General features: G+C 37.6%; 1 protein-coding gene across 3 annotated transcripts in view; it reads right to left on the bottom strand.

The window, feature by feature from the left end:
* Positions 1-27,105, bottom strand: part of ARHGEF3 (Rho guanine nucleotide exchange factor 3) — a 125,505-nt gene that overhangs the window by 26,984 nt on the left and 71,416 nt on the right. The window contains exon 1 of one of the 3 annotated variants that reach the window (XM_007427984.4): positions 16,724-17,025. The exons of the other annotated variants lie outside the window; for them this stretch is intronic. Coding sequence (XP_007428046.1) covers positions 16,724-16,819 — 96 coding nt within the window. The 5' untranslated portion in view covers positions 16,820-17,025. Of the gene's footprint in view, positions 1-16,723; positions 17,026-27,105 lie in introns of those variants that run through there. 3 annotated transcript variants of the gene reach the window in all.

Here is a 27,105-nt window from a genome sequence, read left to right on the forward strand (position 1 = left end):
CACAAGCCTCAGCTCATTCTGAACTTTGGGCTTTCCGCCACAATCTCTACAGTTTCTGGCAACTGCTGTATATCCTTTTTTTGGTTATGCAATCTCCCATTTCCTATAGATGTCCGTTTTTCTTTTCAGCATTTCAGGAAGCTGTGTGATCCACACTGATATTTTTAGTTGTTTTCTACTAGCAATTGTTTGTGATTGTATCTTCAACTGCTTCACAAGATTTCCCATTCTTCTCAGTCATTTTTCTCCTTCAGGATTTTAAACAATTTGATCTAAAATACCTCCCATCTGAGTTCACTGAAACCTTCGCATATGAAATCCAGTATACATGTCTAATTCTTCTCTGTCCCTCTTCCCCTTGAGAGTCATGAATTCAGGGATAATCTGGCAATTTCGTCACAAGGTTCCAGTCACCTGCACTTCTTCAACTAATTCCTCCCTGGTGGTAAGAATTAGATCTAGGACCTAATGTGTAAGTTGTAGTCTTCTTGGGCTATGTTCTAATCAAGTGTGTCACCCCTTCAGCGATGCCTCGAACATCATACTTGTCATCCTGTATTAGGATTTCACATTCTCCTTGTTTGTTTTCCATATCTGGTGCCCTGGAGTAGTAAAATCTGCGATTATGAGAGGTACCTCCATTGACATCACTGTTGTAGTTTCTTGCCGATCTATCAGTCCTCCCTCCATTATTGTGTTTTTCCTTTTGACTCCAGCATTGTTTGCCTCAGTTGTTGGTGGTATATTTGGTTCTGGCCTTTTTCCATCTCTCATTTTTCAAATTTAACACCCTCCTGATGAAATTACCAAGGCACTTGCCAAACACACACTTTCTCAGTCTTTGTGAGACGTATTCCATCTATTATCAGGAGTCCTTCATGTAAGTAATACAATCCATGGTCAAATAATCCAAATCCTTTTTGGTACCGTGGTCTACAAAGCTGATTGTTCACTTCCAGGACCCTGTTCTCTTTCTTATCTGCCAGTTCCTTCACCTTACTGACCAGGGCCTGGTACTTTCTGGAGATCCATTCAAGGTTTCTTCTGGCAGTGTTAATGGTCCACACATGAATCAGTATGGGCAGTTATTGCTGGGTTTGAAGAATTTGGCAGCCCATCTGTCACAACCTGGATATAGACATGTGGAAGAAGACACACCTCTCACAAACATGGCTTCAGTTCCTCTCAGGAGGGAATCACTCACTACCACAATGCACCTTTTCTTTCTCAAAGTCATTCTTGGGTTTCCTCAACTCATTGGGCTCTGAGTGTCTTTTGCCTTGTTTTGTGAAGTCAGGCTTGGTGATGCTGCTTAGGTAACTGTGGATTATCTTCTAGAGTAAGAACCTGAAACTGTTTGCTGAGCTCCACTGACACTGAGTGCCACCTCAACCTCTTCCTTCTTTGGATCACGTGCTTCCAATTGTCTTCCTTTTCATGTTCTCTGGTATTCAATTCCCTTCTCTACTCCTCCAGAGGAGCTTCACCTATCTGGTACAGGAACTTCTCACATTCCCTGGTGTGTTGCAACCCAAAAAGTAGTTTGGGTTCTCTTCAGGCAGGAAGATAAACAATGCACATACTATGTAGACCACCATGAAATTTTCTTTGCTATCCATGTTGCTTGGCATCTCTGGTAACATGGACCCTGCCAGACTCTCATGCAAAACTCCTATTTGCTCACTGTTCAGTCACTTGGATCATAAGCTCCCAGATGCTGCTTCTCTAGAAGAGCTCTAACTTGGACTAAGGTCCTCATCCCATTGGAAGGAATGTAGCCTTATATCCAGTGGTGTACTGGTAAATGTTTTCAAACTGCCTCTGCCAGCTCCATTGCCACTGTTATGCTGTGCCGGTAGCCACAGAATAGCTGCTCAGTGCACTAGGTATAGTGACTCAGCTCTGCTCTCAACTGGCTTGCAAAATTCCAAAAAATTTAACAATTGGCTCTTATGAGTTGGTACGAGATGACTCCAGCATACCACTCCTTACATGTAGACTTAAAAAAAGTCCTGTGTGTAAGGCTAAGTTACATTTATTTTACAATGTTTGTTAGTTTTCTATACAGTTCATTCAACAAAAATATCCCCCCTTCAAACTTCTTTCTGAACAATAAAAGGAGAGCCAGTTCCATTTTCCTTGTAGAAAATAGTCCAGTTGTTCAGTACTAGAAAGGCACTGACCTGAATAATCAGTACTAAAAGATTACAATAGGATCAGCACAAATATTGCAAAAATAGGCTACTACATTTGCTGTTTCTTAGGAAGTTATTTCTTTTCGCCTAATAAAAGCTGTAAACATAAGCATGCTTAAGACTAAGAAGTTTTTAAACAAAGATCTTCTATTAATACAGTAAGACAGAACAACTGCACAAAGGGAAGCAAATCTTCAAAATGTTAAATCCCAAGGATCTGCTCTAACTCTAAATTCAAGCGCCATTCCACCTTACTCCGTGTCAAATTATTCTTTTGGTCATTCATACCCCAAATTAACATTATTAAAGGTTCTGAAGAAACAAACCATTAAAAAATATTACAATCACAAATGCTACATTTGAAGATACTTTATTTAACCACCCAGTTTTAAAAGTTTTGTATCTTGTACATTTCTAGAATAGGTATTCCAAAATTGTGTCATGACACTATTCCACAGCACATTATGAAGCAAAAAAAAAAAAAAATTTAAGAATACCTAACTAAAAGTGGCATAAAGTAACACATGGGTACAAAACAGTATTAAATATTCATATAAACTTTTCTATGGCTTAAATAGCAAATATAGTTTAGAAGAAAACAAAAAAAAATTAAGTAGCTAAAACTAGTCTGAAATACAGTGAGGAATTAGATGGTTTTAAAAAATGGAGATGACAAACTGTCTATGACAAAACTAGATAAAAGTGAAAATAATTATTCACACATATTTCTTAACTCGTGTCCCTGTTAACTTTCAGACTAGGTCTCATACATAAGACTGCTGCAGCCTATCCTGTTTATGAGTGTTCTTCAAGATCGAGGTTGTTTGTATATCATCAGTCAATGCCACCAATTTTAACAAAGCCAATGAGCTCTTTGTCTGGATTGGAACATTCATCATACTTCTACTAGCTCACCATCAGTACCATCTAAACACCTAGACCTGTTATCTGGTGAAAACCATCCTGCACTGCATATTATGGACTGAGAACCATTATACTACACACATTCAAAAAACTGTATTATGAACCAAACATCACCCTCCAAACATGGGAAACATTTCAGGAATACATTGAGGTAAGGATTAATGCTAGAAAGATGCAACCGAGAATTGTTAATAATGTACTAAAAGATACTAAAACTAAAACAATACGTAGCCTCTGTTTCAGAAATAAACTACTGGTGTTGTAACTAAAATGAAACAGAAAAGCTTTGCTGCAGACTTTCTATTTTTGGCACAGTTTCTGTAATTTACTTTCAAAATTTCTGTTTGTTCAACACAGTTACAGGAATATGAATATGAATACAGATGCTAGTAGTAGACATATGGGGATGGGGGGAGAAAGTCAGAGATCTACATTAGTTTAAATCAGCACTGGGTAAAATTAAAAATGAAGTAACCAAAAGCATTTAGTGAAAAAAACATATTAACAGAAAATCGCATTGGATCACTGTTTGGTAGGATACTTTTGATATTTAGAACTAAAAAGAGTTTTGTTTTTCAGTTTTGCAAACTGACAGTCCCTCTGGATATATAATTCATGAATTACAGTCCATATACATGTTGGGACTAAACAATTTCACTGAAATTAGATTTTTTTCAGGAAATATGTATGAATAGACTACAATTCCTAATTTGCATTCTCCAGAAGAAACCTTTTTTCTCAGAATAATTTCTTTAGTTTCATTACCAAGTCGGAAGGCTACAGAAACTGATGGAATACCCACTGAAATATGGCAAGCAACAGAAGAAGAATCAGTCAAGGTTCTAACCAAGCTATGGCAGCAAATCCAGAGAACAACACAGTGGCCAACCAATTGGAAGAGGTCAATCTATATTCCAACACCCCCCAAAAAGGAGACTTAACAGAGTGTGCAAACCATTGTACAATATCCTTAATTTCACATGCTAGCAAAATACTGCTTAGGATCATCGAATGCAGATTAGAGCCTTACATGGGAAAAGGGATGCCCTGACATTGAATGCCCTGACATTCAAGCTGGCTTTAGAAAAGGCTGAAGAACATGAGACATCATTTCTGATGCATATTGGATACTTGAGACAGCCAAAGAATACCAAAAAGAAATCTATCTGCTTCATTGATTATAGAAAGGACTTTGATTATGCTGATCACATCAAACTATGGAATATGCTTGGAAAAATGGGAATTCCAGAAATCTCATTGTCCTGTATTGGACCTAACTTGCTAGTTTTCCTTTTAATCAAGTGGCATAGTCCTCCAGATGTCACTAAACTACAACTTCCATCAACCCAGGCTGGCATAGCCAATGGTAAAGGATATTAGAAGTTGTTATTCAGCAACATCTGATGAACTCTGATTTAATCTGCTTGCATCATAAAGTATATGAATGAGAATGTTTCTAAGTAAATTATTTGCCAGGTTTCATTAATGGGTTCTTGTTCAGCTATTTCTGAATCAAGATCCCAATGTGTTTAAAATCTGAAAAACCCTGATAGCAAGCATCTTTGTTTAGAGCAGTGGTCTGAATTAAATTAATGAAAGTAGTTTGCCAGTTCTGATTTAATGAACTTGTTTTCTGTCTTCAATATCTGTATGAAAAGAAGTAGTTGGATGTGTGTGGAAGTTGAAAGCAATATGTAAAAATTAGTTTTTATTCAATTCTTTTGTATTTCAGTGCTATACTCTGTTACAATGGCATAGCCAATATGTTTATTGTACAGAACTGAATGGTGATCAAATTCTTAACAAGCTCATAATGATTTAAGCATGACCCCAGATAATGAGCAAGAGAATGCCACTAAAACACCTTCAGATACTGCCCAATACTGCTAGTACAGGCTTTCAATCAGCATGTGAGATGAATCTCAACAAATGATCATTTCAGTACAGCAAAACATCATAGGGATGTCAGGAATCCAGGCAATGCAGGATTAATAAAAATAGAAAAGTATCTTGTACTCAATTTTTATGTATCAACTTCAGATAACAGAGGAGTTTAAATACAAATCAACATCAAAAGGCCTTTACAGAAATAACTCTGCAATTATTTCTATAAAGCTTCTGTAAAGCTTCAATTTCAACACATGATACCATAGCTCTTTTTAATAAAATATTAACTACTAGCTAATCTCTTTAATAAATACCCATATGCTATTCAATCATAATCCTGATCTGCTATAGTATTAAAACTATGTAGTAATCTTGTGAATTTCCCATTATGCAATACTGAATTAGTTCATAACTGATTTATATTAGGGTAATTCCACATCACTCTGTTTTTATTCTCTAGTCCCTTAAAAACAGTTTGAACATGATCTAGTACTTCCCATCCATGTCTTTACACCATGTTGGTTTGTCTGGTCATATGAGGGGGATAAAAATCCCTGCAGTAAAACCACTTTTCTCAGTGAAACCCAGAATTCCCGAAGTGTAGTGGGGTAAAAAGGGAAACAGACCACCCACCAGCTCCACAGAGTTGCAAAGAAAAGTCTACATTTACTTTTGTTTCAAATTCACCACAGCTAAGCCCAAAATAAATCATTTCAGCTCTCAGACACAGCTGACACTGTGAGATCACAGAAGTATGGAGCTACTTTCAGTCTTGCACACAATTCTTATGTAGAAATGCCTTGATCTATCGCACAATTGTGGATAAGCTGCTTTGCAACTGTTTGCAACGTCTGGTCTATTCTTCTTAAGTGCACATTTGATTGTCTACAAAAATGCCCCCTTGCCAATTGTAAAAACACTACTGGTAAACTGAATTCTTTCTCCTCTTTTCTCCCCCCCCCCCACTTATTTTCCCTGTATCTGCTCTGCAGCAGAATTGGGAGCACGCAGGGATCCATTTACATGACATGGGTTTAGTCCATTACATAGGAAATGAACAGACAAGATGTGTTAGAAAGAAGCATGTTCTATTCCCAATCTAGTTCTCCTTCAACATTTTTATCAATCTAGTTCTCCTTGAATGTTCTCCTATATAGTTCTCCTCGATTGTTTTTACGTATGTATGTATATTATATTTCTATGGCTTCACAAGACCAACTCTGGGCAATTTACAATTGGAAGAAACATGAAAACAATAAATTATAAGATAAAATAATACAATAAGACTTCAGAATAGTGCAGTTTGCAAAGCAATGGTACTACATGGGTGCACTCTCCAAACCTGGGCTGGTGCATTTGGGACTAACTGCAGCTTCCAGGTGGTCTTCAAAGGCAGCCCCATGTACAGTGCATTGCAGTAGTTTAGATGAAAGCTGATTAGGGCAAGAGTGATTGTAAGCAGTCTTCCTGATCCAGGAACAGGCACAATTGGTATATAAGGTGGACTTCTGCAAAGGCCTTCCTAGCCACAGTCATTACCCATTCTTCCAGGAAGAGTTGAGGGTCTAACAGGCTAGGAACAGATCGTCATGGAAAAAAAATCTATCTCTGTGGCCACTAAGACTTGACACTGACTTGATGGCACACAATTAATCAATCATGAAACAATAGTACAAGATACAGTAATTTCCAACAACCTTAATGGAAAGTGGACTAGATATAAAGAAAGGAAAGAGGATATGGAAGTTTCTTGGAACAGAATGAAAAGGAACATGCTATAGAGCAGTGTTGTCCAAACTTGGCCACTTTAAGATCAGTGGACTTCAACTCCCAGAATTCCCCATGGCTGGCTGGGGAATTCTGGGAGTTGAAGTCCACTCATCTTAAAGTGGCCAAGTTTGGACAACACTGCTATAGAGAGTGCCACAGAAGTATGCTGAGTTACGTTAATAGGTAGTATGAAAAAATTCGGTGGAATTATGAATTCAACAGAGGCTGTGGATGAGGGAAGAACACACATGAGAATGATTGCTGCAAAAAATGATGAAATACATTGTATAATCTGTACATAGAAATGAAGCTGCAAAGACAGCAAGGAACAGTTGCAAAGCGATTTTGATGAAAAAATATTGGGTGAAGATAGCTGAATAAGCAGAGTGAATGTTATTAAAACTACAGGTATGAAATGGTTTGGGCTGAAACTGAAGTAAGAGAATGTTGGAAGGAGTAGAGATTGATTTGGGAATGATAAAAATATGTTGAAGATTGGAACTGAAACAATGCTGTAAGTGTCCAAGAAAAAATGGATACAAAATAAATAAATAAACACCAAGAGAATGCTGAAAAACATTAAGACTGAAGAGGTAGATCGTATTAGAGCAAAAATGTTAAAATATGGATATGGTTTGCTTTTGGAGTGGCTCTGTGATTTATTTGTTTGTGAAGACTGCATCTGTGCCTGAGGATTGGAAGAATGCTGTTATTGTTTCCTTGCACAAAAGGAAAGTTAACAAGAGTTAATGCAAGATAAACAAACACACCAGAGCTTGTTAAATGTGCCTAGAAAATTCCATTTTTCAGAATCTGGATTGAAAGGGTACAAGATGTGACAATACACATTTGGGGAAGTGCAGTGTGGCTTTATGTCTGGGACAGGTTGTCACAGACCAGATTTTTGCTGTTCATTAAGGAATTGAGAAAAATGAATACAAGAAAGAAAATTTATAGTTGATTTAGGCAAAAGTGTATGATAAAGTGAATAGGTGTGAATTATGGAATTTTTGCACAAATATGGAGTTGAAACTTGGATGCTGAATATAATAAGGTTGGTACATGATGAAACTAAAGCATGTGTGAGAATAGACTGAATGCTTAGCAAATGGTGCAATACGGAGCAGGCAGTAAGGTATGGAAATGTAGTATCCTCTTGTTTGTCTAAGGTTTCTGGTCAGCTTCCTGTTTCTTATTAACATCTGAATTAGGCTTTACTTCTCATAGTCTTTCAGTTGACATTGTACATATTTTCCAAATTCCTAATATGGCTATACAAGGAAAGAACTTAAAGTGCAATCTTATTCATGATTACCAAAGTAGGTAAAGTCTAATCAGGCTTGGCTTCTTAAACAGGCATATAATGTCAAAATGGTTTTTGTTGATTGCCCCACAGGAAGCTGGCACAAGTAGAGCTTCACCGAGACAAGCTGTGCTAAGGAAATTTATCACTGAAAAGGTAGGAAACCGTTATGAAAGAATTCTAACTGACATCTATCCAAATTCTTGCACCTCTCTCTGTTACACCACAAGATGTAACTGTCTGAAACCACTCTTTTGGGCAGGAGGGATGATTACTGCTTCTGTCTTGTTTTGTTCGCAGAGTAGTGTCATTTCAGGCTGTTTTGCTTGTAACCTCCAGAGAACTGATTTTCACATTTTTCTTGGCAGCAGTGTGGAAGTTTACCTTTCCATTCTTTCAGTTTTTTGTTTTTGTTTTAATTTCCCAGTCCAGTCTACAAACATGGGATTGCCTAATGGACTCTCATTCAAATACTAACCAGATCCAATCTGTTTAGTACTGAGAACAGACAAAGTTGGTTTGGGAATGGGAATGCCCTTGGTAGCGCTCCCCCTGTGTTCCATGATGCTTGTTCACAGGTAACAGAGCACAGAACTACAGCCTTAAAAATGGACTAGAGAGAGACAGTTATAACACCCACATTACCCATAAGATCCAAAGAATAACTCATCATTTTTTGGCCTTGTCTCAATTTTCAGCCCAGCCTACCACCCAGGGTTGTTTTGTGCGATAAAATGAAGGGAAATCCCAAGATATGCCACATAGACACCTGAAGAAAAGATGGGATATAAATCGAATAAATAAATAGTTTCATGAAAATGAGATACAATGTTGCAATGTTCTTAGTAAAGTATGATGCCTGTAAAATACCAATTCCAGCTCTACAAGTCAAAAAGTATTGTATAGTTATTCTGTCTTTTCCTCCTTACTGAATTTTGGGGTTGGGGGAAGGAAAAAAAGGCAAGAAAATTAAAATTTAAAGCTATTATCTTGACACACACACACACACACATTGATGAATAGATTCTCTGTTTAAAATAGAGCAGGTAACAGCAGAATAAAAGGAAGTGCCAATTATCTGACCAGCTAAGTCAATAGAAGTTTCACATTCAGTGCTTCACATTGATTTTTGGAAGGGAAAGTGAGTTTAGAACAAGGTATCATCCAGCTCTCTTCCTTCACTTCCTGGTTCTTCCAGCACGGAGCCTCTCATGTCCTGCTCAAAGTGCCGTGGATCAGAGGTAACCAATCCCTAATAAAGGTCAGTGGAGTAACACCACCGAATAGATTGGAAAACTAACAGATGAACTCTGACAAGGATACCATTTACATTCTTGTAATATCCAATTTAGATTACTTAGGCATTATAGATAGGATTGTTCTTCAAGATCAAACCAAAATACATAAAGGACCCAATTCTCTTACAACTATTTGTCCAATTCAGAAATCCGTTTTTTTTTAATACCACTACAAGATGAGCCTTGCTGACTAATGACCAAAAACAGTACAAGATACCCTTTAATTCACTTTAGTTGCAATTTTATTGATTTTATCCACTTTATTCCCCTCTAGGGTATATGATTTAACATCAGTTTGTTTTTGGTTTTTTTTGCTCTGTTTGATACTATTACACTGTTCTTTCATTTCTTGTAAACTTTTCTGAATATCACTTTTAATAGAAAGAAAAGACTAGAAATATTTCAATTTTGCAAATAGGGTAAACTTCATAACTATATGAAATTAATTCAATTATTAAGCTTATATTTAAATCTAGACTATACAGTAACATGTTGTGTCATCTTCTCATTTTTAGAACACAGAAGCTTTTCAAAAATAGGTAGCTAACTTATATCCTGGATGCATTCCTTAAAATCAGGAGATATATTTCTCTCCAGTTACATAGGATTATTCTCTTTGTCCATGCCCCAAATGGACATTGATAGTGCCAAGACTTTTCATGAGATGACAAACTTCATGTTCTAGGCATGTAATTCAACATCATATTAAGATCCTTAACTATATTTCTTCTCAAGGTTATATTACCATATGAGGTAATTTTAAGCCCAAACAAAGGCTTAAAACAAACAGAAGATCAAATATATATGAGAATGTTCAAATTTCTTACATTGCCACCATAAGAAATTGAATATTCATCCCTTTTTTAAAACATTCTTTTAAATATATAATAATATGTTTGCTGAATTAATTTCATTTTTAAATTCTAAGAAGTATATTTCACATTAAAAAAAACAACACCTGGACCTACTGATTCCCCAAAAATGGATATTCCAATTCTTCATTCCATAGTTATCCACACAGATAACTAATACTGACTTAATTTTACTTTCTAGTATCTTTCCAGCTGGCTGACATGGGTTGAGGTGGGCACGCTCTGCCCACTGGTTCTCGCTCTCTGCCTTCTATGCCATTTCATGCAAGGCTGCTCAGCTGCCTGCCACAAAAAGCAGGGCCTTGTGGGGGACGGGTGCTTATTTTAACAGGTTGGTAGTGAAATGCTGTCCATTTGTTTGTTTTAACTGGGTGGAATCAAAAAGGGTTCTGCCAAGTGTCCCCTTCTAGGCCCAGTAACCGGATGAACTGTAAAACTGTAGTGGGAAGGGGAGGTGTTAAATAGGTGACACCAGAAATGCTGGCCCTTTATTTCTTTCTGGGTGAAATTAACAAGCATTCTACCAAGTTTCTCTTTATGTCCCAAGTGACAGAAAGAACTATAACATACTTCCTCCCCCCCCCCCCCCCACTAGTCCTCAAAAGACATGGGGGAAAAAAAAGCTTCTTTCCTGGCCTAGCTGGATGAAAAAAAAACAGGAATCCACCGACCAGGGTCATATTAATCGCAGTCTGGATGGAACACCAGACTGTCTGTCACTGTAACCCAAGTGGAGGACAGGGTTGAAATCTGGAGCAGGGTTTCTGAAGCCAGATTCACTTCCACAGGAGGCAAGCAACTGAAGGCTGCATGGCAGAAAAGCCCATAGATTCACAGGCTTTCTTTTAAAATAAAACTATTCTGAAACTGATCCGAAGAGGCAGGCATAGCACCTCATCCATGCTCTGGGACAACAGCGGTCACACCAAAGCACACAATCCTCTATTGCTGCAAAACTCATTCCATGAAAAATGATGCCTTCCCTGCAGATAATGACTCTAATTTCAGGTTTTGAAAAAGCTACAAATTAACCCTCCAAGAACAGGTGGCAGAAACAGTGTTGACCTCTCTGCCCCCCTTCCTGCATCCCAAATCTCTCATCTGCTATTATGTCCTGCTCAGGTTTCTTTAGATTAAATGTTGCTACTTGAGGCAAAATGTGGATGAATTAACAAAGTTCTTTACAGGACAAACAGCTTTAAACATTCATTTTGGAGGATGTTACATTTTCCTGTTTATTTCCCGTCTTTCCCTTTTAAAAATGGATGTTTAAAATAACAATGTTAAACAAACAATGCTAGCTAACAAACCAACCAACCTTGTCACAATGAAGTTGTTTACTACTCTACAGTTTGAAAATAAAATGTTTCAAGTTCGTTGTGCTAGGCATAACATGGCTTTTTGAGAAGGAAATTCTTTATCAGGAACTCGTCCCTTGTTTCTCAGAAAAGTTGATTTACCTCTGCTGTAACTTGTATCATTTTCTATTGAAATACTTAAATATTAAGTAAGATCGAATTACAATGTAACAAGATCTACTTCTGTAAAACAAAAAAGAAAAGTGCCACAGACTCCTATTTGAAATCCCAATCTGAATCTGCTACATACTAAACATATTGCCTCCACCTCTCAGAGATGCAGGCTCCTTCTAGACAGATCTGTTATTGCACACTGATAATGGTTCATTAACTTCAAAACATTTCTCATTCTAATCCTTCACCAACCAACCGCTCAGAGCTTTCTCATGACTTACCTCTTTCTATCTGGAAACCCACCTGCCAGTTTCTTTGTGAGCTCCCTCTAGGTCTTCCAAATGGCCTAATTGGAACAATGTATTTTAGCCTGCCTTATGTTTAGAACTCACATCGCTGCCACACGAAGGCATTAGGCTCCTCCAGAATCAGCTCTGGCGGTTTGCAGTACATGTGTTGGGCAGATGAGCTGATTTATTTTTGGCTCAGGTGTGGTCTAACCCAAACCGAGGAGAAAAAGGCAATCTTTCCACTTGCATCACCTAAGTATTGCAGAGCTTCTGGGTGATCTGTTTTCCAGTTCCTAGTAACTCTTGCCTCAGCCCACCTCCCAGCTGCTGGGCTTCAGCTGATGTTCCTCTCTGTTCTTAAAAGAAAAAGGCAGCCTGACAGGTCCCCCCGCCTCCGCCCCCCCAGCAACCTTTCAGAAGCATGTCATGCTGCAGAATCCACCTTAGACCACAGCCAAGATGGTCTGTTCTGCTTCGGCTGTTTTCAGATTCTTGGAGTTGTTCCAGACAGCACAGTAACCCAGCAAAGGAAGCAGGGATGATGTTGACAACAGCCTTGTCTGCTTCCCATTGTTTCTGGCACAAAGCCAGCTAGCCTGCAACAGACCAGGCTGCTCTTTTCTTGTTTAACTACTGTCAGGTGGATAGTCAGGGAGGAAAGAGTCTAGCGATTTCTTTTCCTTCCTTACTTTTGGTTGGAGCAGGAAAAGAGGTATACAGTAATTGATCTTGGTGCTTAAACCTAGCTGTGCCTTGCAAAGTATGGTTTCAGCTGTTGGGAAAAGTACCTAGTTGCAAAACTACCAGCATGCTTTTGTTTTACCTAGCAAGAACCTTCCACCGACTAGAAGTCTTTCGGTGCAACAATGGAATGGAGATGTGGCATTTCTGCAGCTATTCCTTTGTAGCAATTATTCAGATCACTTGCAAAAAAAGTAAAAAAAAAAAAAAAAGTAGATAAATATGCAGATTGCATACTGGAGTCATGAATGTGTGTGTGCATACTATTTACCTCCCCCTCCCCCCTTTCTTTTCTTTGCCATAGAGTGGTGTCTTTTCTTACTCCAAGAAAACTAGTGAACCAGCAGACTCAATCCAACAATTCTCAGATCTGCACACATGTGCATGTGCACATTACATAGATCTATACGAAAAATAGAGTTTACTCCAACACACCAATCTGTCACTGGAGTGCACTGCTAAATTCTCAGCATTGTAGTCTCTGCTCAACCAAGCCTGTTTTCTTCTAGCTTGGCAATGGCATTGTTCAAATTACAATACTACTCTTATGATTTGTGAGCTTTACATAAAGCCTTCAATTTTTTTTTTTAAAAGCCCTTAATGGTTGATTAACAGTGATCACCTTTTAACAGTGATCCATTACTGTTTTTGATAACACAGCAGTAAAAAGAAGTCAAGTCTCCTTCAGGTTGAGTACAATTCCTTGGGATTTCAGGGACATGTCCATGTTGTTCTTTTGGCAGCAATATGGAAGTGTTTTTCTGTTGTCTTATTGCAGGATTTTTTTTTTTCCAACTTTTGTGCCTAGCTACGGTTTTGGAATTCCTTGGAGATCTCTCATCCAAAAGTTAACCAGGTCCAGTATATTCATGTTAAATGCAGAGACTATTAATATATAGGTCATTTGCAATCTTTATCTACTGTATACTTGCATCTCAGTCTTATTTAAACACAGGATGGTGGCAAGATGAGAGACATGCAAATTCATTGCTTTAAGTAGCATTCAATCTTCTTTGATGCCCACAATTGGCACTCCCTAAATATGAAGTCACAGAGTTGAAGGTTACTATCATTATGAAACTAGGTTACAGTGCATAAACTGGTTCTCCTTTTTTAGTCTTTATCCCATTACATCACAGTTCAATGTGTGTGCGTGTTTTTTTTTATGACTAGCAAAACTTAAACATTGTTAAAATTGTATTTATTAGCTGGTAACCTTTCCCTATATTTAGTTTAGTAATAACATCCAGTATGTTGTATGTTATGGGAAAGTTTTGCCTATTTTAATGAAATCTACCAACTAACTTAGTACATATACTAATGAGTAAAGAAAAAGGAAGCAATTTACCATTGCACACCTATCCACTTCATTTCGAGATTAAATTTCACTATGGCTGATATTTGTGAAAGTAGCAATGTAACCAGAGTTTCCAACATAGGTACTGACAACAAAAACCTTAGATACCAAGAAAAAGACCATTATATACAACTAAACGGACAGTCAAAAACTACCCTTCCAAACCTGTCAAGTCCTAAAAATTTAGAAAAACCTCTTGAACCCCAGTATTCTTTTATCTACTCTATCAGAACTCAGATGGAACCATCAATCTAAACTGAGTAGCAATAAAGCAGACTAGAAGATGTACATCTTCAACTATACATCTCTCAACCCAACAAGAATCAGATGACTTAGCAGCCTCAGCAGACAAAGTAATTTACCTACAAGCTGAGCTGTCACAGACTGAATTCTTAAGCAGTGCTTGGCTTGCACGGCTTTTAATGCCACTGTTCATAATTGGTTTTTAAATTTTTACAAAATAAAGCAGCTCCTTTCTGGAACTGAGTAATGCAATACAATTGTATTAAGATATTGGTTTGTTCTGAGGTTTTCATGGGGGCACATTTATATTTGCTTCCCTATTTCCCCTCCATTTCAGGTGTATCTGTAACACAAACCATACTTGCATTATTTAACTACACACTCCAAAACTTCTTGTACAAAACTATAAATAACTCCATCTACTTTTGCTAGTAAGCTTCATTTCCAAATCCTTCTGATTTCATATCTAGGAATGGGCAAGATTTGTTCCAGCAAATTTCAACATGTGCTTAATGATGATATGCTATACTTTACAATACTTTTCAGTATTGTAATAATAATTTTAATATATTGATATTTATACATGAGTTCTCCAAAGTACCAGCTTGTCTGGAGGATGTAAGATCTACTCTCATAACAAAATCAAGAATATCGTTCAGGAATAAATACATTAATTCACACTTTTAAACATAGGACCTGTAATATCACATTTTTTACTTCACTAATACTTTTCAGCTATAGACAATCTCAGCCAGTTTCAAATACCCATGGCAAATGAGAGAGATATTTTCTGATATTAAGCTGCTTTCATTAGTAATCTAATTTTTAAAAAAATCTTAGTAGTGTGCGCCAATGATTACAGGGTGAAAGGAAGCAACTGGTACTTAATGACCCTCGTAATATCTTAGATGATTTTGATCACATTCAGATAATCACAGCTAAATCCAAATATGGCTATTCATATTCTTGCATGCAATCACTTTGCTCTTTCCTTGTTGCAAGTGAATATGCTATGAAGTTCTTGTAAACCAACACTTGTTTTACATCCAAACAGGGAATGTATTAATAGCCTCTAACTTCAAACCATGGTTCCATTTCCTCATTTGTCTGGAAACCATAAAAAATGTTTTCCCACTTAGAACATAATGGAAAGCTATAATTAACCATTTCCTGGCTGCTCTTGCTCACCTGCACAAAGAATGAACTGAGACAACTGCCTGTGACTACAGGAAGCGTGTTCTTATTTTAGATTACTAAATGGAGATTTGTCAAACTATGTGGATACCATACCTGTTTCTATCATTTCAAAGTTGACTTTTTATCCATGCCTTTATTCTTTAAAAAAAAAAAATCTTCAAGAGAAGACATCACTGCTTTTTAAAATCACTTTGCAGAATAGCAAAGCACTTTTTCCATTATGTATGTTGATACTGATCTGAATACTGAAATACAAAAATCACATCTGCAGGACTCACCTTACTCTGAAGGTACAAAATGTAATTTTGCACCCGAAGGGTCAAAATTATTATTCTTGAAGAAATTACTATTTTTTGACGGGTAGAGATGGAACATTACACTTCTTTAAACCATACATGTGAAAACCTATTGTTTAACTCATTCAAAGTAGTCAATTCTGGAAGCTTATATTTCATTCAACCATGTATCAAAAACAATCCAAAAATGTAATATTGTAATTATTAAAATATAGGACAAAATGCAAAGCACTTTGCAAAGTGGACAAGATATAATGATAAAATATAAAACTGATTTTTGAAGAAAATTACTAAAGTATTTTCTTTAGATTTTTAAAGCTATTGAATGTATAAAGTTAACATAAATAGTGTTAAAAAGTTGCAGAAATCTATTTTCATAGTAACTAAAATTATCTCAGAAGCACACATAAATTCAGCACTGTGTCTTTAACTTTATTATTTATTCCTTTATCCTATTTGTTCGCTAGTAGGGATGCCAGATTGTAATAGCCTTACTTAAAAAGTTAACATTAAGACTCTCAAGAATTTTAAATATATGGCAATGATTTATTTTATAACAATCTCTGCCTTTTCTATCTATGAAAAATACTACCGTGCATTTTAACAAATCAAAACCACTAATATTAGACAATTAAATGCACATTAATCATACTTACCTCTCAACTATCTATTCCAGCACTGAATCCTGTTTTAAGAAAGCATAGTCTGATTTGTGTGTGTGTGTGTGTGTGTGTGTATCAGTGCACTGTTTAATCCTCTCAGTGCAAAATATGAGATCGGCATCCATCTCTGAGGTTCTCATTGTTCTCCCCACCTAATGTAGATTCTTTTGATTAGAAAAACTACTGTGAAGCATTTAAAATACTTAAAAACCATACCTCTAGCTCTCGTGCGGAGACGCTTGCTGTCTGTACTTCCAAGTCACAGTTTGCTCTCTTGGCTGTGAAATAAAATGGATAATCCTTTGCCACCATGGTGGCTGAAGTAGGAGCAGTTTCAGAGATCACTGCTGATTCTGTAGGTCTACAGAATATGAAGGGAAACCTAAGTCTTCTCCTTACGACCTCTCTGGCATTTAGCAGCTGGGCGTTTGAATGTCCTCCTGCTGCTGCATTATCGAAGACAACTCTTGTATCCCACAGAAACAGGAAACAGAACAGCTCTTGAGTGTGTCAAGAAAGTGTAACAGAATACTGCTTATTTCTGAGACCCACCCACTGACACTGGATGGGAGGAGAGTGGGTGACATACATCAGTTTACATCAGCAATATACGGCAAATTACTCAAAGCATATTCAGAAGTCAGGGAAAACACTGCACTAAGAGCAGTATACTATTTTCAGAAAGCCAGGAAAAACAACCCGCACTGCTCGTAGCCCTCATCTGTTTAGAAATGCCATTTGAATAATGAACGTTTACATCTAAAGTGTAAGATGCAAGGATATTAGCACATACACACCAAAAAGAAATGTGGAATTCTGTTTGCTTAGTTCTATATTTTTATAAGAGATTTTTCAAATATGCAATCACACCCCCCACACCCCCAATATTCTGGAATGGTACAATCTCCTCTATTGTAAATTGTCTTATGAAAACAGGTTTTGAAGGTGGCATATAAAATGTTTACATATATATATACACACACACATGCATATACACACACACCATAGTTTATATTTATGTGAGTTAATTATGGATATATATGCACTGTACAAGGAAATTAAGCTTCAGTGTAGTTATGCCCTTCAATATTACTTTCTGAACTGTATTTACTGAAATAGTGCCTAACTAGGGGGGGGAAACCCCAGGCAGTCTTGTTACTCTATCATTGCTGCCTTTTCTCATTGGGCACAAGAAATGTCTATCTGGATAGTCAAACCACACTTTGGTTATTAAACAGACAATTTCCACTTCTCAAATGCAAATGACACCAAGCCAAAAAAAAAAAATTACGGCACAATGCATTCTAGAGTGTTTAAATCCATGTCATCTACCAAAGTACAAAAAGGGGAAATAAGTCTTTTGGAGATACCTTAATGCAAGAGACACTTGGGAAAATATGATGTACATATAATTTAGATTTTGTTTCCATTACACTGTGCCTATTTGCTGTTTAAAATGTAGTAGCAAAACAACGTATTCAAAGTATGAGAAAAACAACTGTGATTAGAATAATCAGAAAAGGAAAAAAGAAAACCTATTTTAAAAACATTTTACAGAGGAAATTGCAAAAGTTATCAAAAATAATATATAATTTACTAAAGATATGGACGATTGTGTATTTTTTTAAATGTAACTATTACAGCACTTAATTCTTATAATTTTTGTAAACAAATGCTTTAAGGGAGGCTTCACTCCTAAAATAAACCTTGCACTTTCAGATATTTTTTCACTGGATATATATATATATATATATATTTATCTAGTGATTTAGTGAATGCATTTTTCTTGAAGGTAACTGGCTTTAAAGGTAAAGGACCACTTCTTCAGAATTATGTTTTAACTTGTTATTAATCAATCTGGAATTCCCAAGAAAATTGAAAAGAAATGTAAATATTTGAATTCTGTTATCAAACATGGCTACATATTGTTATAAGAATCTGCCTTTCCCAAAGAAAGTCTTAAATCATTTGGCACTGAGTATTTTTTTCATGTCCTGGGATCTGCATGCCAAACACTTTTTCTCTGCAAATTCTAAGCATCCCCAATAGTGGCATGCTTTTTTTCTGCAGTGGAAAATAAAGCTGATAAAATCCGATACAAGGTAATTTATGAGAATTTGAGAATTATAGCATATTTGTTTCAGAAACTGAATATAGGTTCTCAGAGAAACTCCAAATCATGAAGTAGCATAAGAGACACCTAGAGCATCCCTGCAGGAAAACAGAGTGAATCCTATCCAAGTCTGGGTAAGAACATTTCTTCAGGATCACCTCATGGCAATGAGGGCAGCAAAATTATTACATCTGCAGAAAGCTGGCTGGTAGCCCTGACCCTCTTGAGTAAAGAGGGTCCAGGAGAACATTTACAGGACAGCTGGGAAAACTATTCTACACACCTGTCAAAGAAAATTGCTCAGATTTACTTGGAGTTAGAATCTAGTTGTACAGGTCCTATGGAATTGCATGAGGCCAGTTATTAGTTTAAACCTGATGATCCAGATGAAGTAGACAGGGTCCTTGGAGCTATGACCAGCCATCTATGTTTTAGATCAAGGTCCTTCCTTGTTGGTTAAGGACTTCCAAGAGGTAGTGAATGCTTATTTGTGGGAGAGGGTGGTTCCACTTGTCTTGAAAGAGGAGGTTGTCCACTCTCTCTTCAAGTATCCATCACTGGACCCAAAAGAACTGGGCAATTTCCATCCATTTTAGGGAAGGTGGTTGGCTTACAGCTCCAGAAGGCCCTGGAGGAAAACAGATTATCTGGACCTCTTTCAGTTGGGATTTAGGAAGTCCTATTCATGGTAACTCAGAGTATTCAGAGGCTGCAAGTGGTCCAGAATGCAGCAGCACAGGCAATCTTGGGAGCACATCACTTCTCCATTAGCTGCACTGACTTCCAATGAACATCTGCATGCAATTCAGGGTGTTGGTTATCACCTATAAAGCCCTATGTGGGTACAGAGCCAGGTTATTTGTGGGGCCACCTATCCCTGATTATTTGTGCTCACTCCACCAGAACTAACAGGGTGGGCATCCTGCAAGTCCCTTCTATCAAGCAGTGTCATCTTGCTGGACCCCAGAGGTATGATCTCTTTTGCATCATCTGCCCAGTGGAACAGCATCCCACCAGAGATTTGAATGGCCTTGACCCTGTTGGCCTTTCGCGAAGCATTAAAAATCTGACTGTTCCCTCAGGCATTTGGGCTGGAAAGTTAAGCAAGCTCTGCTGGTTGATCTGGTTGGCTGTTGTTTTTTACTGATTGTAAACTGGAATTATTTTTAGATCTCAGAGATATGTTACGTTGATTATTTAAGTTGTTTTTATTTTTACTGCTTTTTTTGGTTTTAATCCTTTGTATACTGCCCAGAGCAATTGCTATGAGATGGGTGGCCATTAAATTGTTCAAATAAATAAGGCAGTGGATAAACCTTGATGTAGTTAATATTGGCACGAGAAAATAAAATTTTAAAGGGAGGCAGTCTCAGGAGCAAATGCTAAGAAATTGCTTTCAGAGGGAATGGAAGGGAGGGAGAAGGAAAGTTCTAAAAAAGTATTATAAAGAATAAGGAGGGAGAGCTTAAATGGAAAAAATGGAAATCAGCTTGGAAGAGGAAAGATGTTCTCTCTCTGGAGGAGAAATCCAGACATCACCACAGCTGACAGACTAGGCCATAGATCCATCTGACCAACCACAGAGCAACTCTAGGGGGCAAGGAGGAATAGGTGACTGGCAGGATGGAAGTCAACTGACAGGCAAGCAACTGTAATATCTTTTGTACTGTGTCAGTTCCTAGCTTCTCTTTCATCTGAACAGCATGGCAAGGTTTAACAGTATTTTAAATGACAAATAAGTACAGATTTAACAAAACAACACCAGGTAAACCACAAGTATTTTTCTGCTTTCAGTCACTGCTTCCCACCCTCACTTCTGGAATTCTATCTTCAGAAAAATCAAACCCCACTTACTCTTACAATTTTGGGGGGGCTGACATTTGATCTCAGCAGACTTCTAACCCATCCTCCTCCCCAAGGATAGTCACTCTGTTTTAAGGGAAGCAGTTCCCACAGACCTTTGAGTCTTTTCATTGTTGTCACGTGTTCTTTTTCAATTTCTTCCATGTATTTCCCTGTTCTTCAGTCCCTTCTTCTGGGAATGCTGTCTCCCCCTTACTTTAGGAATCTGTTTCCTCCCTGATCCTCTGGTGCTTCTGGCTAGGTATGTCTGTCCATCTAAGATACTGGGCACGCACACATGCACCCACAAAGCAACTGACATTAAACACAAACCAGACAGGTCAGAGGGTCAACACAATTGTTAAAAGAGGTGGAGAAGAATGTATTGATGCAAAATCAACAGGATTTTTCTACGTAAAATTTATCTAATAAATTTTGGATTTTTAATTCCCATCTCAATAATTTATATAAATTCACTGTTGTCACTGAGACCGTTACCATGCCATTCCTAGTTTATACTACAGGTAATCCTTGGGTTACAACAGCAACTGGGACCGGGATTGCCATCGTTAAGCGATGCAGTCATAAAGCACAGTGTCACATGACCACATTGCATAGCGATGGCAATCCTAGTTGCCATCATAACCCCAAGGTGTGTGGCTCATTAAGTGGGAAATGACAGGAGTCCCAGGTAAGGAGCATGGGAGTGCCGTAGGGGGGTGGGGAAAGCCCTGAGAGGCCTGGTGCAGGCTACACGCAAGTTGGGAAAGGGGGTGATGTGGTGCAGTGTGAGTGCAGGGAGGCCAAGGGAAGGCGGGCACAGGTCAGCTCAAGCACAGGGAGGCTGAGGGAAGGAGGGTGCAGGTTGGCATGTGCGCAGGGAAACCTAGGGAAGGAGGGTTGACACAAGTGCAGGGAAGCCAAGAGAAGGAAGGTGCGGCACGGTGTGATCACAGGGAGGTCAAGGGAGGGAGTGCATGGTGCAGCACACAGGAAGGCCAGAGGAGGATTTGCAACCTTCTCTGCTGGCTTCCCTATTGATTTTGCTTATGGGAAGCCGGCAGGGAAGGTCTCAAATGGCGATCACATGACCATGGGACATTGCAACCATCACAGTGTGAGCTGGTTACCAAATGCCCAAATTGCGATCACATGACTGGGGGCACTGAGACAGCTGGAATTTCGAAGACCGGTCATAAGTACCACTTGTTCAGCACCATCACAACTTAAACTATCACTGAACAAGTGGTCAGTAAGTGAGGATTACTGTACAGTAAATGTGAACGTAGACTCACAACTGATTAATAATTAAGTTCTACTTAATATTAATAATAATTAAGTTCTACTTAAATGATACTTTGTTCAAAGTTAACATGTATATGTCATATACTCATACTTGTATATGACACCCTAACCACAGAATGATGAAACATATGAAACAAACATTGGGCTAAATCAGGTTTTGTAGATTAGAACAGAGGTTTTCAAACTTTTGTACCTTAAGTGCCAAGGAATCTGGATCTCACCGTGACAGAAATATTTGTTTGTTTGTTTATAATTTGATTTCAGTGCTGCCAGACTCCAGACTGACTCTGGACAGCTCAAAATAACCCACTTTATCAAAGACAAATATTTATATATTTATGAGCATTATTTTATTATATTTATCATTCATGATAAGTTTTAAAGACTTAAAACTTCAAAATAGCTCTGAAATGGCCAGGAAACAATGACAACCTTCCATATTGCTCTAGGTCAAATTTAAGTATTCCAACTCAAATGAAACTTTACAAGAATCGTAGAAATCACACACACACACACACCAGGTGTTATTAAAAATATAGGCAGGCCTAAACATCCAGCATTAAAAAAATGCTGATATCCCTTCAAAAAATGAAATACCATAACATAACACACTCTATACAGGCCATTTTAAAAATCTGTGCAGAAACTGCAGCTGATACAGAATGCAGTCACCACATTACTGTACTAAATTAAACAGGCCTTGAGAAACTTTCAACAGAAAGGGTTTGACAGAAAGCATTTCTGGACCGAATCTGCAATATTGGTGCTGACCTATACCACATTAAATTTTCTAGTCTTATATGAAGCTACCAAAACATAAACACTCCTGCTTGATGTTCCTTCTCTGCTTGACAGAATGAATGCTGCCTGGAGCAGGGCCATCCTGAAGTAATCCCATACTGCTGCTTTCCCCTACATAGAGAAGTTTCCCTGATCTTTCTTTGTGCTTTGATAATCTGCTGGGAAACCACTGATTTTACCTTCTTGTTTATTATTTCTGCCTAAATTTGTATTGGTGCTTTAATGTAGCATTATTAGATACTTTGCATAGTTTACTTGGGAAGGCAAAGGAATATTGCTTTAATAAATAATAAATGAATGTTTCCCTTTTCTAAAACAGCCCTCCTGGGAAGCTGGGTTTTTCATGAGGACCCTTGTTGCAGGCAGGCAGGATGGGCTGGATCTGTTGCCAATTGTAAAGTCAGACCAGAAAAAGGGGTCATTTAGCTGTGGATCAAGGCTGTGTCAGGTCTGTTAACCGGAATAGGCAAAACAGGCTCGATACCTATTTAAAATATAGGTATATTAAAATTATATAACCTGCCCCATTTGTTCAAGTTCTGTCCCCCTATCAAAGGGAGACAAAGAAGCCTAATTGCTCCTGAAAATCTCAGTGAAGCCACAGCCAGTCAAATAACCTGACAAATGCACTCCTCCCTGACAGTGCTATGCAAACTCTTGCAAAGTAGTTACAGAAATAATTGTAAAGTGCAAGTAACAGGATGAAGTTTGATCCACGTGTAACTTCATGCCTGCAGTGGATCTCTCAAGGCTGACCTAATGAACCTGTCCTTCTCCCTTTTGCATGCTGACACTTGTTTAAGCCCTGGAAGGATGGTTACATCCTGTTAAATTGCAAGCAAAGGGTCATGCTTCTGTTGTAATAGAACAAGGACTTTTAATCTAAATTCATGTTCCACATTCAGAATTCAGTTTAGAGAAATTATTTCTGCCTCTCCAGAACAACCTCTAAAGACAGATAATGAATAAGTTAAATTGTTCTTATTGGTTTGGAAACAAGACCACCGTTTGATTCAAGTTGCCACTTTTCAAGGACTTGTAGATGACATTCTAGTTGCTATCCAAACAAATAATATTCTATATACCTTATATATCCTCTTATTTCCCTCTTCATTTTTATAAACCTATCTGGAAGACAAGTCTGTGCCCACTAGGGTAGCAATGTCATTGCTGAACTTTTTATAACTAAAAGATCAAGCCTAATATATTATCAAACTAAACTAAACTAAACCATCAACACTAATACTTCTGTCATCATGGAATAGAAACAATTTTCTCTTTTCCTACAGACCTCTCCCTTTCTAATCTTCACTCCTGTAGACTAGACACAGTCATATGGCGATGCATGTTTCAAAAATGAGTCAAAAATATTCAGCTTCACACAAATGCAGCACCTCTCTGCTATTCAGTAACCTACTTTCTTCAAGTTTCTGTGTGAGTCTCAAAAAAAAAGAAAGAAAAGAAAAGAAAGGATTCTGCTGCTTTAAATGTCTAATTAGTTTTAATGATTGGATTTCTTAAAGCAGCAGCAGTGCCTTTTTTTTATATATATAAACTCAAATCTTCTGAATCATTTTTAAAATAGACACAGCCCTAATAATCACTGTTTCATCTTTTTTCCTACTCATTTCCAATTTCCAATCCCTTCTAAACACAACTGCCCTCAGCTGGACTTCCCTGTTTGGATTAACATTTTATTTCTTCTCTACCTAGTCTGTGGCACATTCTCTGCTTCCTCCCTTCTCATTTTCTGTTATCATTTTCTTCTTTCTCCCTTCCACTCTAGCAGTCCAGTAGTCCAGATCTTGTGATTTCTCTTGCAATATTAAAGTAATTGTAGGAATAACAGTAAATCAAAGCAGAGTGTCAAATGCTCTTGCTGGTAGAAAAACAAAGGAGTGGACCTTCTTGCTTCTTTCAAATAATGCAACACTGTTTACTGTTACCCAGATGAGTGTTTTTCATTCTTTGTTCATTTTTAGTTACAGCCATGCTCCACCCCATTCTTATTATACCTGGAACCAAGTATCTCTATCTGTGCAGGCTGCTTTCCAGGGATCTGTTCTATAGCATAGGGGATTCATGCCCCATGTAAGACCATGCAGGCTAGGGAAGCAATTTTTCTTTAACATTGGATGATCTCATTGCAGAGAAATTCATACCCAGACTGGCCCACTCTAACATTCTGTCTTTGATATTCTTCTAATAATGCTATTAGCAGAAGAATACTCTCAGCTGACAAATTTAGCCAAATAAGATTCCTGTCCCCTCCAGAAACTAATATAAAGTTCATAGATTTGTCAGTTGAAATGTTATTTCATTCATGTTCTCAAGGCCCCCCAAACTGAACAGGTTATAAACAAGCTTAGTCTGAAAGTCAGAGACTTTCAAATATCTACAAATTGAAGATAGGCTGTAGGAGCAGGGGGAAAAAATGTAAGGAAAGCAACAAGGAATTCTGGCTGATACGGGGGCCTCAATCTTTGACTATCGAAAGTTTTCCTCAGCTTTCAGCCTCTTACTGCCAAATACTAAAGGGTAGCCTTTTGATTCTACAAAGTGTTACCCAGTCTTCCTCCTTTAAGTTTTCAACAAATGCTGCCATGTTTTCAAGCTCTTAGATACATCCCCAAGAAAATTAAACCATATTCTTATAAACTCCACCCCCAGCGATCTCAGGAACATCCACAGAATCAGGGAGTTAGAAGAAGCAGTTCAGGCCATCATGTCCAAACTCCTGGTCAGTTTAGGAATCCAAACTGAAATTTCCCTGACAGATGTCTGTCTAGTCTCTGCTACAAGGCCTCCAGTGAAGAGGACCCTGTCACCGTTGTAAATAATTGGTTCCACTGTCACACTGCTCTTAGTGGTTTGAAGTTTTTTCTAAAATTTAATAATTTGCCTTTCTGTAACTTAAATCCATTATTCTGTATCCAGCAATCTGGGATGATGAGAACAGGTGTTCCTTAATCTTTTTGTGTAAGGCATCTCTTCAGGTACCTGAAAAATGTTAACATAATCCCACTCAGACTTCCCAAGACTAAATATTCCCTGTTCCTTCTCACTCTGAAGATCATCCTCATTACCCTTTTCTTAACCCATTCCAGTTTGAATCCTGAATCCTTCTTGAAGAGTGATAGAGGAACTGGGTATAAACTTGAAGTGAGATCTGATCAATCAATAGCAGAATGATTACTTCCCATAATTTGGAAATGAAATGTAAGTATAGATGCAGTCAAAAATTTGCCTTTTTTTTTTTTGCAGATCACATCATACAGTTAACTCATATTCAGTTTCTAATCAAATATTATTCTTGATATTTTCAGGATACCTGAAATGCCAAGCCAGGTGTCTCCCATTCTGTAAAAGTGAATATTATTTTTGTTTTTAAAAATAAAACAAACAAATCTTAATTTTGTCTGTTCTAGGGTATTAGTTATTTTGCCCAAAGTGGCATCATTTCCAAATTGGATAAGCATTCTCCTCAGCTCTTCATCCAAGTCATTAATAAAAATACTGAAGAGTGGAGGGCCAGAACCAAATATTGTGGTATCCCATTTGATACTTCCCTCCAGTTTGATGAGGACTGTTGATGAGCAGTCTCGGATTACAATGTTTGAGCCAGCAATTTATCCACTCAATTGTTATGCCAGCCTTATTTACCTAGCTTGCTAATGAGAATGGAAAGAGCACTGACAATAGTGAAGGTCATTAGATGGCTGAAAATTATCTGAGTCACAGCTATTTCCAAGATAAAAAGGCATGGAATTACAGTGAGAGAAAAAATGATGTTAAAACCAGCATATGCATTTTTAATAAAGATACTTAACAAGATGTTGAACTACCGAGTAGTTACTAAAATAGTTATTAATAATTTTTTAAAAAAGTGTTCTATTCTGTTATTTCAGACCAATCCTACTTTTGGAGACTTATTTAGAGAATTGTTACTGTAAATCAATTACAGATTTAGCCAACTATGTATGATTAACAAAAAGTGAACTACGGAGAAAGCAGAAAAATGCTTAAATTTATGCTAGATGTTAGATCAAGCATGGGTGGGGGGATGAAATCTATTATTTACCTAGGAGCTTTTTATTGTTTCTTCAGTCATGGAATCCTATCACATTCCCTAGTTACTTATCTTTCTAAACCTGAAATGTTTAATCTGGTATCATGCACAAAGTACACAACATAGGACAGACTTCTCTAAGATACTTGCCAGAACACGCAAAAGTTTCTCCTGGCTGTTTTCCAGCATCTCTTTCTCTAAATGATCCAGAAAAGAGAGAATGCTGTATTACCTCCTAGCATATAAATCTGCAGAAGAAGATGTATACTTCCACTCAGAATATCTATACCTCCACCTAACCCCACTACCTCCATAGTATTAAACACCACATAGATGGCCAAGCAATTTTATTACAACAAAGGTGAAGATCTATAACAAAAATAATATGGAAATGGGTGATGGGGACTGAGATCTAGAAAGCCACAATAAACACAAACTACATCTGATTTCTTATTGTGATGCCCTTCA

This window comes from Python bivittatus, unplaced genomic scaffold, assembly GCF_059951505.1.
Source record: "Python bivittatus isolate LINGU-HERP-01145 unplaced genomic scaffold, Pbiv_v1 ctg000080_np1212, whole genome shotgun sequence".
Taxonomy (NCBI): Eukaryota; Metazoa; Chordata; class Lepidosauria; order Squamata; family Pythonidae; genus Python; species Python bivittatus.